The following is an 18,996-nucleotide window of genomic DNA, read 5'->3' on the forward strand; positions in this document are numbered from 1 at the left end:
ACATCCATCCGCCCACTCATCAATCTGCTCATCCTTCCACCCGCTCATCCATCCTCTCACTCATCCGCCTGCTCATCCTTCCACCTACTCATACACCCACTCATCCTTCCACCTACTCATCCATCCATCCACCCACTCATCCATCCGCCCACTCATCCATCCGCCCACTCATCCATCCGCCCACTCATCCTTCCGCCCACTCATCCTTCCGCCCACTCATCCTTCCGCCCACTCATCCTTCCGCCCACTCATCCTTCCGCCCACTCATCCTTCCGCCCACTCATCCTTCCACCCACTCATCCTTCCACCCACTCATCCTTCCACCCACTCATCCTTCCACCAATCCTTTCACCCACTCATCCTTTCACCCACTCATCCATCCGTTCATCCTTCCACCTACTCATCCTTCCACCCACTCATCCATCCGTTCATCCTTCCACCCACTTATTCATCCGCTTATCCTCCCACCCGCTTATTCATCCGCTCATCCTCCCACCCACTCACCCATCCTTCCCGCCACTCATCTATCAAATCATGCGCCGTTCATCCATCCATTCATCAGCTCACGTGTCCATCCCTCCATCCTTCCGCTGCCTGCCTGTGGGAAGAGTCCAAGCCCGCACGCATGTCCCCCTCCCCGTTCCATTGAGTGGGGGATTCAAATTTTCTGACACTCTTGCCGTTATAAAACTTTTAAATAAATTATATGACAAAAAGTGAGAGGCGTCCAAGGGGTAAGGGAGAGGAATGCGATTTGGTAGGAGTACTAGGAAAGAGAACACAATATTTTGAAAATAAAAAAAACATTTTTGAAGACTTTCAAAACTGGAGTGCCTATGCGTTTTTGTCTGTGGGTATGTAGAAATTCCTGCTGAAATCCAACTGGCATCTCATTCTCAACCTACCCGACTGAAAGCACCCCTACCATTCTATTAGGAGATACATATATTAGGGAGGGTGTAACCCCCCGCTTGCACATGCCTAAGTCCGCCCCTGAGCACACACACACAGGCGTCCCGCTAATGTCCTCGACGCGCAATGCCTGACCCTACTCCATATCATGCATTGTCTGGACAGGAGCCCATGGGATGCCACACATGAGCGCTCCCACAATCACAAATGAAAGATGTCAGGTTGGCGACCGCCCTCTCCCTCCTGCAGGCCTCACTCCGGCCAGCAGCACAGTGGTGTGTCACCTGACTCTACAGCACACTGCACGGTGTCTTATGCCCTCAGTTCAGTGCCAAGAATGGTGAACACAGGCGCACATTAAAGGTGTCATGTCTACCGCCCACCACAGCACCCGTGCCAGGCCTCCAACCACAGTGCACATCACACACAGCGTCTGCTAATGCAGAGGATAATAAACACACGGGCTGTCAGTGTCCTGCCTAGCACCCTCGTGACGCCACTGCACCCCTATGCGCACACGTCTCCGTACCACGCTGCACAGTGTCTGCAGCCGGCATCAGTGCCAATAAAGACCCTCGGCCGGATCCCCACCAAGTATGCAGGACAGTCAGCAGCCATCAAAGAAGCACAGATGCACGAAACAAACCCAATACCGAGCCAGGGGCCAAACGTCCCATCCACCATTACGGTCAAACGGGTTTTCACCCCTTCACCTCTGCTCTTGGATCCGATCTGATCATTTTTTCACACGCCCCATGGGTTGGCATAGACCTACCGGCACCCAAGGGCAAACCGGAGTCCCACAATGTTCGAGCGGCACACCTAGGTGGCAGACGCTCTGCAGGCAAACACAGGCCACACCTCTCGCAGGTGCTTGAACCACACAGGCAGACATGGTTTACACTGGCGCCAAGGGACGCACTTCGGGCACATAAAAGTCCCGTCTATACCAGGGGAAAGGGGGTTTTGCTTACTCCAGGAGCAAACGTGGATTGCAGCTGAGACGTAAGGAGGGCTTATCTGCGCCCAGCACAGGCATTCCAAGCACATTAAACAGGTCCACCAATAACAGGCATTCAAGGTGCAAGCTACCCCCACCAGCTGCCAGGCTCAGCCATAACACAAGGCAACGCTCATATTCTCAACCAGCCAAAAACAGACAGAGCCCGGGCTGGCACTGCCGCCCACGAGGCCAGCAGATAAAATAAACACTACAAGCAACAAGACCAAGACTGGCACTGCCCCAGCAGAGGGCAGCTACCAAGAGTTTGACAGTGTGACTCATGGGGCACAGAGTGGTCGCTTCCCCGAAGGTGAGTAGTGAAGTTTCGGGGTTAAAATGTAAATGTAAATCCGTCTTTGTAAAGCGCGAACTACTCCCCGTAACGGGTCTCAAGGCACTGCGGAACGTCGTGGAAATTAAGTGAGCTATTGCCCAGTCACATGTTGCTGAGCTGCCGCCGGAGGGTCCCGGATCGAACCGGGACCCTGTGCTACCGTAGCCGCTGCACCACACCTCTCGACACAGTGTCGACAGTGGGACTGCCTTCCTAAAATGTGACTTCTCCGAAGTCCAAGAGAGGAAATCGCATCAATACACTGCTAAGAGACATGGGCGCCACGACCGAATTACACATGAAATATCACCTACCCATGAAACGGATGGTCACAGCCTGCACACTGCCTTCTCTTGACACCACGCGGCCTGGCTATATACAGCTCTCAACTCATCGGAAACACACACACAAGCAGTGCACCTGCACAACAGTGACTGCACCATACCATTGTCCTGTACCTCACTGTACAACTGGCTGTAGAAATCTCATACGTGCGCTTTCGGTCCTCACTTCTGAAGGGCTGCACATTTATACATGTATCACGTCTATACTTTGTGTAAAGCGCTTTAACACCATCTTGGATCATGCCAGCGCTATAAAGGTAAATAAATGAATAGGTGGAAACTGATGAGAACCACGAGCACCAGGGCTATCCCAGCCCGTACGATCCAGGACCCAATGAACACCCCCCTGGAAACCCGCCTGTATTTCCGGGGGTACGAATTTAGGGGCGTCAGTGGGAGCCGTCAGCAACCCACAATAAATGCAGAACACAACAGCTCTCCCTCCCAGACCCCAGCCCCTAGAAAGTTTCCCAGTGCATTCCACAACTCAGCACAGCATTTTCCACAAATTCCAGCCGCATTTTAATGTTTAAATTATTAAATGCATTAATGTATTTACATAATTCAAGACTTATGTGCATTCTTGTCCGATAATTTATGGCGCACGGTTGGGATGTCCGGGACCGTTAATGTCTACAGACCATCCTGCTGCAACCTTCAGCAACACTGCCCCGCTCTGCCTGCTCTGTGCTCACCGCGCTCTCCGGTCCGCCCCCCCCCCCCCCGCCGCCGGGGGGCTCCTTGCGACGGCGGCAATCTGTTGACTTCTCCGGTCTCCCTCTTCAGCATGGGAGACCGGCAACGTCCTCCGCTTCTTCCGGGGCTCCCTCCAGGCAGGCCACGGGAGCCCCGCGTGGGCCGCCATACTTCTTCTGGGCCGCCGTCTTCCTTCTTCCCCAGGGCGGCGGGGGGGCGGGCACTTCCGGCCGGCCGCGCTAGGATTGGCCGGCCGGCTGAAGAAACCCCCGGGCGGGGATCGAGCAGTAAGGGAGGAAGGGAGGGAGGGAGGGGGAGAAAGGGAGGGAGGGGGAAGGTCACTCACCTCCAGACCTGGGCATAATAAGGAGACCCGTCCCGAGCAGCAAGGGAGGTGCCGGCAATGCCGGACCAGATTCGGGGGCGTTCCCGGCTTTCGGCTGACGTCGCGTGACGTCGGCAAAAGCCAAAGAATCTCGGGAACGCCCCCGAGTCTGGTCCGGCATTGACGGACAGGCCCCTCGTCCAATGGCTAGGCTCCATTTATGGAGCCAGCCAATAAATGACGAGGGCCGACCCAAACCCACACTACAGTTCTCATTAGGTTTTCGCCTGCGCGAAAAAGATGCGCAGAGCGCATCTTTTCGCCAGGCAAAACCTAAAAATTAAGGAATTACAGTAGTACATAAAGAACAATAGCTTAGTCACAATCAGCAAAGGACTGCTAAACCTAAGAATTAACAAATCTTAAGAGTTCAAATATAGCCTCTACACAAAATCAATGTTCATAAGTAAAAGACGATGTAATAGTTGCTTAATGTATGTTTTAGGTGTACGTCGTGCATCTACAGTATGATGATTAGTCACAAGCATTACTTTTCTTTTGTTTATTTTCCCCAGTAGTGAGTTTACCAGATATTGTAATCTGTACACTGGCTTGGTTTATGAAATGGGCCAACATCAGTTCAGATTTTTGCATGATATCCGCAGTGTTTCGGCAACCTCTTCACATAGCATAGTTATAGTTAATTTTCTTTTGCACATATACTACTTTATTCCACTTAGGGTGCTGGTATCCTCTCCATGTTTTTTGTTTCTTGCATTTTGGCATTTGTAGCCCTGCAGTTAACGTGGGAAGGGTGAGTTACATGTACCAAAATGCAAAGTAGAAACCAGTACACCTATGATATATCAGCAGTAATCCTGGATAGACACTCACTGACAAGCCATACTCTAAGCTGATCTATCAATGCACATATTTTCCATTTGGTGAAGAGGGTGAGGGATAAGTGGGGAGAACATCAGCATAAGAACTGCCAGTCAGCCTGTAGAATTCAAGGCTACACAATTCTCTGTAAAAGCCTCTACTTGGGGCGCGGCCAAGCCAGCCAAGATGGCGGACGCACCTCCTTAGTGCTCCGTTCAGCTGCCCACATAACAATGATGAATCCTTCCTAATACCGGCTGACTAATAGCGGGACGAACCCTGCCGCATTCGGTTGCCTGCTGGGCCTCGGCGGATCCCTTAAACAAGTTCAATCGGGCGTAAATCCGGCAAAACGGCTCCTGCCCGAGTATCTTGACTCGGCCAAAAAATGGCGGCGCCCAGTGCTGATGCCCAGTGACGGAGCGGTAACCCAGAGAAACGCCCGGCACCCACGGCGGAGACACCTGTGGTGCCCACAGGAGCCGACAGTACCTCATTGAGCCCAGTACAGGGGGTGTTATACAAGCAGACGTCGGGACACCGCCTGCGCCTGGAACCGGAGACACAAAATGGCGGCGCCCACCGGCCACAGACTCGGTAGCGGACTGTGGCCCATACCGCGTCCTGTGCCCCTGACGAGAGAAGCCGCGCTGTGGGTGGGAGTCCATCGCGCCCATAGTGAGGTCTGGAGGTGCGATCGCCTGGCAGCGGACACCGGAGGTCAGAACCCGACTTCCGCTGGAGGCGCGAAAGGAACATGGCGGCGCCCATCGGCTGGTAAGACCTGTGGAGTGAGGAGGGAAATGTGACCCCCAGCCGGCTGACCCCTACCGTGAGTGCCCCAGGAGAGCTGCTGGGACATCGACTTGCCTGAGTGAACGGGAGGGGAGAGGCGGATGTGTGACTGGCCCCAACCCTCCCCTCCACGACATACAACGCCTGAAATTGAAGCAGCAGGTTCCCGGGGGTTGACGAAGAATGGCACTCGGGCGGGGGGTGGGGTGGGGGGGGGTTGACGGGGGGGAGCAGCAACGGGGGGCCAGGAAGATCACGGGAACCCCCGCCCCCCCTCCCTCATCTAAGGTTGAACTATACCCCGGTACCCTCCCGGGCGCAGGACCACACAGAGCTACACCCCACATACCCGCAGGTGGCAAGACACCCGGGGTACAACCAAGACCTGCGAGGCATATAAGCCACCTAGTCGGGGGGCAGTGCGGCCCCCCCTCAGGACCTCCTACATGAGACCAGCAGTGCGATACCACCTCACAGCATAGCATCAGAGGACCACCAGAGGCACTTACCAGGAGAACCAGAGGGTCATACAGGGAGGTAACTGAGCGGAGGCCGGGCTGTGTGGATAAGACTCTAGCCTGGGGCAACAGGGAATGAGAGCAGACAACACTCGCAAAAAAATCGTTAGCCCTGGGGAACGCCTCTGAGTATTGCAACGTAGCCTGGGAACATTCAGCAGGGCCGCACACGCGACACAACAGATGCTCGCCAGCAAATAGGACTTCAGTGGGGAGTAGTGGAGACATTAGAAGCGAAGGGCAATGGAAGATCCACGGTAAGACGACGCTTCTGTGACCCGCGATTCGGACCCCACCCTCGTTACCTGGCAGAAGAGACTCAGGATCCCCAGAGAGGACCAGAGTAACAGACCGACGAAGACTACACCCTTGAATTGCCACAGCACACACAGCTACAAACAGACTAGCACCCAACACGAAGCCAGCGGAGTTACTGGGAGGTACTCAGAGGGCAGCATGCAGGGTCTATAAACGGGGTGCAGTATCAAGCTAACACAAACCATGGGGAGGCAACGGAATACAACCACAATCCCAGGCCCGAAGTCAGGAAGACCAAACTCTCCGACTCCCTCGGGGACGACACAAGACGAAGAATCCGCGCAATCACATACCATGTCGGCCAAACTCTACAAAGTTCTGGCGGCAATAGAACACTCCCGAGTGACAATGGAAAGTAAGTTCAGGGAGCCCGCCACAGACATCAACCTATTACGAGACGATCATAGGAAATTAGCGGACCGAGTCAAGCAAGGAGAACGGACACTGCAAGTGATGGAACCGCAAGTACAAGCGCAGCAGGAAGCCATCAAAGAACTACAAGCCAAAGTGCAGTCCCTAGAACGAAAGACAGACGACTTGGAAGGCCGGTCACGACGGAGTAATATACGAATCCTTAATCTGCCGGAGGGAGTGGAGGGGACGGACCCCATACAATACATAGAGGATCAGGACATTTGCCCGAGCACAAGATCTGTCACTGTTCTTCTCAATCGAACGAGCGCACAGGGTCCCAGCTCGGAAGCCTTACCCAGGATCCCCGCCCGGACGTTCCTAATGAAATTGCTTCATTATCAGGACAGGGATACAATACTACGGGCAGCCAGACAAGCAAAGACACTCAGGGTGGAGGACAAGCAGGTGATGCTGTTCCCAGACTACTCTCAGGCGGTGCAACGGGAACGAGGCACGTTCCTTGCAGTGAAACGCACCCTCTGTCAAAATAACATCCAATATGCACTCCTGTTCCCGGCCCGTTGGAAGATTATCTACGGGGAGGCCACACACTTCTTCACCGACCCAACAGAAGCAGGGAACTGGGTGGAGCAACATATCGGAGAACTAGCCAACCGATCAGACACGCAGACCCACCGACCCCGCAATGGGCGAAGACAGCGACCCAAACAAATTGCTCTAACACAGCTCAATCGACCATCAGCTCCCAATACCAGAAACTCCCCTGGCCTGGAACAAATAGTAGCGGAGCGGAGAAGAGCTCTGCAGGCTGCGGCAGAGGCCAGGCGCACAAGCGAGAGCTCAGAAGATCGGGGCCCGCACATCTTCACCTCAGAGGAGGAACTCAGTGAGGCACATACCTCCAGGGAAGGCTCATTGACACCACCGCTCGTGACTCCGCAAACAGCTGACACTCTGATATGATGAATTTGGAGTCGACGATCAGGTAACGAGCGGGGCACCTCATGATGACATGGATTATTCAATGCCATCGGAAATGAAGAAACAGAAGGAACAACGGCAGGCGTAATCACTTCTGCAGATTGAAGTGGGCAGCGACGACACCGACCAACGGTGAAGGAACGCATGCACCCCCCAACTTAACGAACTAGAGACACTGCGAGATGCACAGTTTGGACGTATTGTCTCGTACAATAGGCCCCATAAGTTGGGAATGTTTCCCGAACTATTTTGTTCAGTTTCCCTTGGACGACACAAACGATGGGAAGAGTGGTGACAAGGACAGGAGGAGCAGGGAAGATACACAGCAACACACATGACAACGAGAATTCCTAATACTGACATCACCCTTCTTACACTAAATGTGCGGGGAATGCACACAGCCAGCAAACGCTATGCAGTATATGCTTACATAAAAAGCCAGCAGGCACACATAGCTCTCCTACAGGAGACTCATCTGACAGCAGTGGAGGTAGAGCGTCTACGTAGGAAATGGAGGGGTATAATTTGTGCCACAGGGTATTCAGCGTTTGCCAGGGGAGCGCTATTTTGGATCAGACCGGGCACCCCCTTCAAGGAGCAAGTACGACATACGGAAAAAGAAGGTCGGTTTGCAATGATAGGGGGATTGCTAGATGGTCAATCAGTGTTGATAGGTAGCATATACGCCCCAAATGTAGAACAGGCTGCATTCTGGGACCGTCTTACAGGGACACTATCTCAACACACACTCATCCCGTGGATACTGGGCGGTGACTATAACTGTGTTTTAGACACTAACCTGGATAGATCCCACCCCCCGCCAGCGCATTCGCCGATACATAAACAAACAAAGCTCTTTAACAGGTGGGTGGAACACTGGACACTGATAGATGCATGGAGAGCACGCCACACTGCCACCAAGCTATATTCTTTTCCCTCACGACTTACGAGTGCGCCTGGACCATTTTTTGTGCTCTGCCGTCCTGCTTCCCAAAGTACGACACACAGATTACCTAGGCAGGGTCTTATCGGATCATGACGCACATACCTTGACCCTCAGATGGAAACCACCTCACCCCCCTATACCCACGTGGAGGTTACCACGGGAGTGCCTCACGGATCAGGTGTTCAAGCAGGAACACGGAGATCATATTCAGGAGCACTTCACATTAAACACGGGGACAGCTTCTTCACGGTTAATAGAATGGGATGCCAATAAGGTGGTGGCGAGAGGGCAGTGCATACAGATGGTGGTAAGGGTGGCCAGAACACTTGAGATAACACTACATGACAAAGAACAGACTTTGGCAACTCTCTCGAAAAAAGAGGACAGGGGGGAAGCCACCATAGAGCAGGTAGCCACAGCAAAAACAGCATATACTGCAACCCTGAGGGACCTCCGCAAGTATAATTTTAGGGTCTATGCCGCCAGGGTACATCGGGAGGGTAACGGGGGGGGGGACACTCTTAGCCTAGCTTGCCAAACAGGACATAGAGGTGAAGCCAATTGCAGAGGTGAGGGATCGGGCGGCAATACTCCGGAGCTCACAATCCAAAATACTACAAGTTTTTTTACAGCTATTACTCTAATGTTTATCGAGCACCGAGTCAAGAAGACCCACACGTGATCGATACATTTCTACACCCGCTGTCACTTCCACAGATCCAGCCAGCGGATCAAAAATAGTTAGACAAAAGTATAAAATCTGCAGATGTCACTCAGGCGATTAGAACGCTGGCCCGTAACAAAGCCGCGGGAATGGATGGCTTTCCCCTTGAATATTATAGCACATTCTCAGCCCAGTTAGTCCTGCATATGGTAACTATGTACAACGAGGCACTCGATAGGGATGAATTGCCGGGATCCTTGAGGGAATCGGTAATAGTCACATTCCTGAAACCACATAGGGACCCAACTCTCCTGTCCTCTTACAGGCCCATTACATTACTCAATGCGAACTGCAAAATATTAGGCAAAATACTGGCGGACAGGGTTGCTCAAATACTACCCCCACTGGTCCACCCGGACCAATTCGGTTTTGTCCCACGACGTAATACATCACAAAATATACGCAGATTGTTCCATATACAGGACGCCGCAGGGGGCAGTTCCCCAATGCGGCATGCCTAATACTAGATCTCGAAAAGGTGTTCGATACTCTGTTGTGGCCCTATTTATTTGAAGTCCTTCAGAAACTTAACATTGGACCGGGACTGTTGGCATACATTAGGCTCCTCTATACGAACCTCACCACACGAGTTAGAATGGGCAAATACATCTCCCCAGGGTTCGTAGTTGAAAGAGGGACGAGACACGGATGCCCACTGTCTCCCCTGCTTGTTGCCCTGGCGGTAGAACCCCTGGCGATCCGTCTGAGACTGGAAGGAGAGGACTGGGGAATTCCACTCGCAGACACGATACACTGTGTATCATTGTACGCAGATGACCTATTAATCTACATCCGTGATGCCACCCGAGACTTAACACTCATCTGGAAGACACTAGGAGACTTCACGAAGGCTTCGGGTCTCAAGGTGAACTGGGAAAAATCTATTATATACCCGCTAAGTCCCCACTTGGCCCCGTTTGAGGTACAGATTGGATCACAATCCCTCGCGTGGAACGGGGACGCATCCAGATATCTGGGGGTGCGACGATTCCTCACCCGTGAGGATTTGTATGAGGAGAATCATCGTAAGACATTGGCAGGGTTGTGAACAGCGGTGGGGTTTTGGAAAATGTTGCCCTTAGCTCCCATAGGACGGGTAGCCATAGCGAAAATGATAATGGTCCCCCGTCAGCTGTATCTCTTCTTTAATCTCCCAGTAATTCCACCACGCTACTTTTTCAAAGAAGTACACAGCCTTCTCACTGAGCTGATTTGGGGAGGCGCAGGCACAGAGTGGCGCTGGCAACATTATACTTGCCCACGACAGAGGGGGGTCTAGGAGCGCCGGCATTTGAGGCATACTTTCTGGCAGCACAATTACAGTGGTTATCGTATTGGACGGCGGGGCATCACATTGGGGAGTCGTTTACTGCGTAGGGCCCTATACCATTACCAGCACTCCGTAGGCTATTGATGCCAGGAACCAAACCGGTACGTTCTCGACCGCTGCAGGTATCAATAGCCCGTACCTGCATGATGAGTGTACACCGGCTATCAAAAGATAAACCCCCATACTCGCCTTTACTACCACTAGTGGGCTTCCCCAGGGGAGACAAATATTACACAGAGGGTGCCCTACGAGTCTGGACATAACTAGCAGTTACGGAAGTAGAGTCCTTGTTCGAATAGGGGCAGATCAAGACGTTCGCTCAAATGACTGAGCAATACGATCTCCCACCCGGGCAATTCTAAATTCACAGACCGCTCGTGGATAGCAGCCGACGGTTCTGGAACCCCAACACAGAGGAGCCTCCAACACACTGATCCTCCCGACACTACAACCACTACGCCAGAAATGGGAAACGGACATAGGAAGGGTGGTACATGACAAGGAATGGAGCACTGCCTTAGAATACCCCAAAAAGGTTTCCAGAAATGCACGATTTCGGAACATACAATTCAACATCCTTCACAGGGCATACCTCACACCGCATCGTCTCCGTCAGTTTTTCCCTGAAGCACAATTTGCATGCCCCCATTGTCAAATCCTTGCCGCGGACTTCAGACACATGTTTTGGGATTGCCCCACTATCCAAGGGTACTGGGACAGGGTTCACCGGACACTGAAGGACACAACCCATATCGCAAATATGTCAACACGGGAGGCATACGCTCTAGGGGTCTTCCGCAGGAGGAAGACTGAGAAGGTGCGATGCCGCTTTATGTCCCTAGCTATCCTACTAGCGAAGAGGGGTACAGCCAGGCACTGGAGGTCCCCAACGGGGCCACCAGAAGCAGCCTGGAGTGGTGCTGTGAAAAAATGGGGAGAGGAAGAAACACTTAGGGTGTTTACGGGTCCCTCTTAGTTCTTCTTCCCTATCTCCTTAGAATGGGCACAGTTACTACATACGTTTACTCACGAGACGGACCCCCCTGAGCCCCCCACAGATGAACGGACTCGGACCCAGCCGACCCTCCCGTCACCCTAGACACAGAGAGTGCCTGAGAGACACAAGTAGCCTGGGGTCACACCTGGATTGCAGATCAGCTTAGAACACCCCATGGACAACAAAGGGGATACCACGGAAGTTATAACACCACTCCCCCTCCACACATATCCTGATGTATTCCTACACCACACCGAGAAACTACAATTATCTCGATAACAGATCCTATTAGGTCACAGCTAGGACCCTCCCCTCCCCCCCAACACCCTACTTTTCCTATAGTTTATCCCCCACAGTTGGAAATAGTTGGAAGTTGGGCTGGCAGAAAATCCAGCCACTGTTTTAATTGGGAACACATATTGATATGATAGATCAGAAAGTTTTTGGAACATTCATACAACAACGATCTAACCCGATGTGACTAAGGTGATGACCCATACCCGGCCACGGCACAATATCACAGGAGGCTCAACAGTGATATATTAGGCACACCCGACAATGCTTGCTTATAGGATGTACACTAAGGCCTCTTCGACACACCATGATATACACAGACTTGGTCAAACATTAGGCAAACTTGGCTCCTAGCGTATACGGGATTAGGGCCTATGGACATAAGATTTGCATTTCAACTTTTTGTTGCAAGAATATATTAATGTATTGAAATCTACTGTCGTGATACCTAATTGTTAAAACATAATAAACAAATGTAAACAAAAATAAAAAGCCTCTACTTTTTGGTATAGGGACAACATTCCGGCTGTGCAATTTACAAGCTGATTCATGTGGGGTGATTTGGTACCATGCGGCAGACACAAAAAAACTCTGAGATGGGATGAGGAAGTTGGTAGATGTATACAGTATGTCCTTTTCTGCTTTCTGGTACATGTACAGTTGATAGTAATTAACCAAGGAGATTTTCTTTTCCTGCAGGTATACCTTTTACGATGGCCCTCCATTTGCAACTGGGCTTCCTCACTATGGCCACATCTTGGCTGGGACAATTAAAGACATAGTGACACGATTTGCCCATCAGAGTGGATTCTACGTAGAGAGACGGTTTGGCTGGGATTGTCATGGTCTACCTGTGGTATGTTCTAATAAATACAGACTCTCTTCTGCTCGGTTACTCTAAACCATTTCTCACTCTTAGATCATATCTTTAGCCAATCTTCCTCAGTTTCCCAATGTCCTATATTAAATCTTAGTACAGCAATCTCCAATCCATGTGAGCTGAAATCTCACTGATTTATAGTGCGGTTTCTTGACACTTTGCCATACAGAAATGGCTACCCTACCATCTTGAAGTCTTTCCCATGGCTGGCAACTAGGGCCTGAAATCCTTTTGTTCTGCAACATAGTGGAATGCTTTTATATTCAATTACTATTCGCTGTCAAAGTTTAAGGCAAGTTACTTTAGTTTATTCAGTTTCATACCATGAATTAAAATGCAGAGTCCTGTGTCTTTTTTCCCCCAGTTTTTATCGAGGCCCTACTCTATGCATTTTTTAATTGATGCCGATCTTTGCTTCTTGGGTAGCATAATTTGTAGGAATGACAAATCATTTATCCAAAGAAGCAATTGGATTGTTGTTCAGGCGAGAATTGTGATCATCATACACAGACTTTTATATGTGTAGCTGTTTATAACTTGTTTTCGAGTGCGGCGGTCAAGTGACATCAAATAGACAACTAGCGAAGTTGGTTCCCCTGTTCATGTTGCACATTTATTCTTTTCCTCAGAAAATCCCAGTCTGTTTCTCTCGGATATCGATAAAGGGCCCTGAGTTTCTCCATCCAAATACCCAAACCTCATCATTTAGAATTTGGGCAGCAGCCCCTAAATTCCTTCCTATTTTTGGTCAAATACCCCAATGTTCTTATTATACACTGCCTCTCTCTTTTTTCCTGTTTCTGTACTTAAGACATTTCACATTTTGTTGAGCATACCTCATTGTAAGTGCTTTATTTCTCTCTCATGTTTTGCGGTTGTTTTTAATGATACATGTTTTTAGTTATTCTGTGTAAGTCTGTTTTCCTTTGTGTGCCCAGCGGTTTCTGTGGTCTGCTCTCTGTGCAGCACTTCAGTTGTTTCAATGGGCAAACAGTACCACTGTGATTTTTGCATGGAGTTTGGATTCACTGCTCAGCCTCCTTTGCCCCGTCACAGTGACATTGATATTGTACACAAAGGTTTCCTATTAAGCATTTTTAATTCCTCTCTGTGGTTTTGCTTCTAGGGAAGAAGAGCAAAGTTTAACAGGACAACTTTGGATAAAGTGTTTGTTAGTAAAGGGCTTATCTGGTAGAGACTGCTAGCTGCAGAGGCCTTACCTTAGAGTATTCTCCAGGCGTCAAACTGGATCTGGAAATTTTGGAGCTGCACGTCTGTTTGCCGGTAGATGGTGGTGTTTGCTCATCATTTGCAACAGGAGTGATGTGCTCGGTGCCCATATTGCACCACCCCAGAACGTTGACATCCGTTCTTTTCTTTCCGCGCCGGTCGGTGCAGATCTGATAGTTACCCCCAGTCAATTTTTGACTGCTTTTTTCCTCGAATATTTGTTGCAGCTTTTTTGAGATTTTCATCTCCTGGTATCTTAGGAATGTCCCCTAAGAATCCAACAGGATTTAACCTGTGTAGTGCCTGTCACAGGCAGATGTCTGTGGCATACGCTCTTTTGGTTTGCCTATGGTGCTTGGAGTGGGACCATAGCTCCAACATCTTTAAATAATGCTGCATCATGAATCCCAAAGCACTGAAGGAATGGTCCATGAAGCTCCTCGTTATCCGATGTAGGATGATCCCTGCAAAGCTCTCAGTCACGCGGAAGGTCCCGGTACTGCTCTCGGAGCAACTCCGACAATGGTCGTCACAATCCAAGTCATTGGGTAAGTCCCACAACTGGAAGAAGTAGAATCAGTCTTCGATTTCCCTGCGCCTCTAGAAGTAATTGGACCAGGTGCGGGACAGGAGCATCGGTTCTCTAGGCCTTGCTCTGTGGTGGAACCTGCGCCAGGGTCTGCTCTGTCTCTCCCCAACTTTCCCTGAGCTGGAGCGATCCCTTCCCAAATCAAGGAGCTTTGAGGCCACACGCCCCACATTTAGGTGACTCGACCTCTCTGGTGTGCCTTCGGGCCTCTCGGGAGGGGCCCCTACTTGTTCTCCATCAGCGGGTTCACCTTTGGATCCGGTGCTTGATCTGGAGCGGCGCCTTCTGTGAGACCACAAGCTTTCTTGATCACCGATCCAGTGCTATTGCTCCCGGCACCACCGACGCCCCATGGCAGCACAGGCTCCATCGTCCTGCCTGACTGAAGGCAAAGAGTTGGATGCGACTCATCCAACACCGACTCTGGCGCTGACCAGCAGCATGCCTTCTGAATTGGAAGTCGGTGCCTTTTTGCTCTGAAAAGCCTGGAGAGGGTGTTGATAGGGAGAGGTCCGAGGTCCCTTATGCTTACCACCATCCCCTTGATGAACCAGGGGGCAACTGGTACGAGGAACTGACGAATGACAGTGGTTGGGAAACACCACCAGACACTGGCCTGGTCTCTTCCCCCTACCGTGGCTGTGGAGAAGGGTGCCCCAATTGCAATGGTGGTGGAGAGGGCAGCTGAGGCCTTGGCCCTTCAGTGGCCCATAGTGGCAGTTAAAACAAACATCTTCACAAAGGCCCTTGAGCCCTCTGAACCATTACTCCCATTTAACACATCCCTTACAGAGTTCTCCTCGGGGTCTGGCCCAAGCCCTGCACAGGGGCTCCTGGGTGCAGCACAATTGACCGCCATTGCCCCGTTCCTGGAGACCCAGTTTACTCACCCAGCACCCCACCCCGGAGCGGAGAGCTTGATGGTCCAAACGTCCATTTCCAGGATCAGTCTTGGTGTGTTCCCTGCCACACCACCGGACAATGAATCCAGAAGGCTGAATACCTTTTGTAAGAGGATTTTCTCTTCTGCCAGCACTGCGCTCCGTGACAAGATGCAGCAAAGTTTACCATCATATGTGGTGTGATTTCATCGTCAGTGGCATTTAGACACCAAACCTATCTGAAAACCATTGACTGGCTTTTTAGGCGATATCTAAGCTTTGCCCTTGGACATGCCCTTTGGTGGCTCTTGCCTCTTTGGTGAGAAGGCTTACTGAGTGCTGGGCCGCTTTAAGGACAGCAGAGCTATGGCTAGGTCCTTGGGTCTATCCAAGACCCCATGCCAATCTCAGTCCACCTTTCGCCCCTTCTGTTGCTACAGTAAAGGCTACCAACCTCATTTCTTTCCTCCCGGTCACTAAGGCCAACATGTTTCCCAGCCTTTTTGTGGCCACAGTTCCCACAGACCATGTGGGATCACGAGCCATAGGTCAGGTCAGTTCACCCCCCACCCACCCCAATATCCTCCCACTCCGGCAGCCTCCAACCCCTTTAATTTGCCATTATACCAGCACGGGCACCCAGCGAGAGGCATGATCAGCCTTCACCTGCTCTACTGGAAGTTCTTAACATTGGACAAGTGGGTTTAGAAAATAGTCCTGAGTGGCTACTCCATCTCCTTTCTGGAAACCCCCTACCCATGCCACCCACCCACTCACGACCGGCTGACAGAGATCTATCTCTTTTTGGTCTGTCAGGAGGTGTTGGCCCTTTTGGCCAAAAGGGCCATAGAGAGGGTGCCAGCATATGAGGTAGGTCGTGCTTTTTTGTTCCCTCTACTTTCTGGTGCCCAAAAAGGACAGAGACCTCTGGTCTATTCTAGACCCGTGCCTTCTCAACTTCGTCCTGAAAAATTAGATGTTTGAGATGCTCACCCTTGCTCAGGTCCTGTCTGCCCTGGACCCTGGAAACTGTATTGTAGCATTGGACTTGCAGGACACACATTTCCACATCCCTGCCCTACCTGCCCATAGGCACTACATGCGGTCCACGGTGGGCCTAGAGCACTTTCAGTTTGCCATGCTCCCCTTCACCAAAGTGATGGTGGTGGTTACTGTGCATCTGCGGCGGTTCGGGGACCAGTCTTCCTGTATCTTGACAATTGGCTGTTGAAGGCAGGCTAGCCCCAGGCAGTTGTCAACTGCCTCCAGAATATAGCGGACCTCCTGCATTCGCTGTGGTTCACTACCAACTTGCCAAAGTCACACCTGACTCCCTCTCAGACGCTCCCTTTTATTGGAGCAGTTCGGGAAACCGTGCAGTTTCAGGCCTATCCTCCCGAACAGCGAGCCCAGGATATTTAGGCTATAATACCAATGTTTAAGCCTCTATCCTGAATTTCGGTTAGATTGACACAGAGGCTGTTGGGCCCTATGGCCTCCTGCATCCACCCATTGGCATATGAGTCCTCTGCAGTAGGACTTGAAATTCCATTGGGCACAGCATCAGGGAATCTCTCCCACCTGGAGGGAAATTCCAAAAGACCTGCAGTGGTGGCTGACGAACTGCGATTGGGTCAGCGGCAGACCCCTCCCCTTTACCCAACCAGAGATGACTGTAGTAACAGATGCGCCACTCCTGGGCTGGAGTGGCCATGCAGGAGAGGTGGAGATTAGAGGACTCTGGTCTACGCCGGAGTTCGGGCTTCGCATCATCCTGTTGTGCTCTGGGCGATCTGGTTGGTCTTGAAAGCTGTTCTTCTTCGATAGAGGTAAGGCTGATACAGGTATTCATGGTCGCCCTGATGGCCGTGTGGTTCTGCAGTAAACAGTGTGTCATGGCAGAAGTCCTGCAACTCTGGACATGGCAGAAATGTCAGGGCCTTTTACTGGTTGTTCAATACCTGGCGGGCTTTTTGAACGCCAAGGCAGACTAACTCAGTCGTTGATTCCTAGCAGATCTCAAATGGTGTCTCCATTCTAAGGTGGTGCAAAGTCTCTTTCAAGAGTGTCGAGAGCCGTGGTTAGGCCTTTACACCACCGTTGAGAATGCGCAATGTCAGCAGTTCGGCGCTCCGAAGTTTCCAAGATACTTCTTGCTTGGAGATGCTTTTGTTCTCAGTGGAGCTCAGGCCTCCTGTAGAACAGGAGTGACAGAGTCCAAGTCATTCTTGTGGCTCCAGATTTTGGCACGGATAGTCTGGTATCTCGATCTCCTGAGCATGACCATTGGTCCTCCGTTCAGTATGACCCTTCTGGAGGTCCTTCTGTTGCAGTTGCAGGGCGGGCAGGATCCTGTACTTGAACCTGTGAATACTCCGCCTTCATGCTTGGAGATTGAGCGGCGACAATTGACCTCTTTCAACCTTCCACCTGAAGTCTGTGATATTATTATGGTAGCCAGGCATCTCTTCACCAAGGCTGTATACAATGGCTGTTAAAACCAGTTTGTGGCATGGTGGGCATCCAAGGATATTGATCCTTTTTCTTTGACCCTTATCCCAAGTTCTATTGTTTGTTCTTCGTTTGGCCCAGCAGAGTTCTGCTCTGGGTATGGTTAAAGGTTGCTTGTCCTCCATTTCATTCTGGATGGTGAGGTCTGTCGTGAGGGGCAGGACATTTTGGGTTAATCTGCTTGTATACCCACCTCCGGGGAGGTATTGCTTTGGTATCTATTCTAAGGTTAGGAATCTGTGGCTTAAAGTATCGATCCCAAGAATAAGTTACTTGCCTTCTTTAACACCTTATCTGGTAGAGACCCTTTGCAGCCTCACACTCCTTACCAACCCTCCCATTCTCCCCGCACTGCAAACTGATTTCATAGGGTTACCCTTCTCACTGCCTTAACAGGACATGCCAGTGTGCCTCCATTCTATGTGGCTCTGTGATTCTGGCGTGGAAAGTTGCGAAAATAATTTGACGTCAGCATGCTGGGATGGCACCTATATGGACACCGCACTCGTCCAGCGTGGACAACATGGAACAGAACAATGCCAGCAACCACCAGGCAGAGGTACTGCTCAAACGTTTCCGGATCCAGTGTGGCGCTTGGGAAATATTCTAAAGTAAGGAATGTGTGTGTAGATAGTATCTGTACCAGAGAAGGTATTAACGAAGGTAAGTAACTTGTTCTATGATGTGACAGTATCTACCTAAAGCAAATATGGTCATGCCTGAAACCTTGTAGGATATTGCCGGCGAGTTCTTTAAAACCCCAATGTAGAGATGTGTCAGACCAGTAGTTCAAATGCTTTAAACCGCTTCAAGTCCAATTTGGTGTTTCATCCTTTTATATCTTACTGAAGTTCTAAAATACGTGAAATTTATTTGATATTTGAGTAATAACACCTATTACTGAAGTGCAAAAAGACAATTCTGTGGGTGCTCTATAATGATATGTTGGCTTGCACAGATAGATCTTTACACCACCCCAAGTTCATACCACAGGAAGGAGCTACATAGATGTAGTTTTCTCCCAAAACTCTAGTGTCTTATTAGCCTCTGCTGGCTGCGCGACCTGGTAAATGCCCAGGTGGGAGGGAACGGGATAGATAATGGTGAAGCAAACAGATAAAAGTAAGAGGC

At 50.8% G+C, this 18,996-nt stretch overlaps 1 protein-coding gene and 1 non-coding gene across 2 annotated transcripts in view; both read left to right on the top strand.

The window, feature by feature from the left end:
• The window catches only part of IARS1 (isoleucyl-tRNA synthetase 1), a 553,819-nt gene that overhangs the window by 50,380 nt on the left and 484,443 nt on the right, over positions 1–18,996 (top strand). Inside the window, exon 3 of the mRNA XM_086938943.1 lies at positions 12,474–12,630. Within this exon, the coding sequence (XP_086795069.1) occupies positions 12,474–12,630 (157 nt within the window). The remainder of the gene's footprint in view (positions 1–12,473; positions 12,631–18,996) is intronic.
• Positions 13,587–13,718, top strand: LOC147692749 (small nucleolar RNA SNORA84). The gene has a single exon (XR_015300247.1). It is a non-coding gene; the product is annotated as a small nucleolar RNA SNORA84 (small nucleolar RNA).

Source organism: Lissotriton vulgaris, chromosome 9 (assembly GCF_964263255.1).
Source record: "Lissotriton vulgaris chromosome 9, aLisVul1.2, whole genome shotgun sequence".
In the NCBI taxonomy this organism is placed as follows: domain Eukaryota; kingdom Metazoa; phylum Chordata; class Amphibia; order Caudata; family Salamandridae; genus Lissotriton; species Lissotriton vulgaris.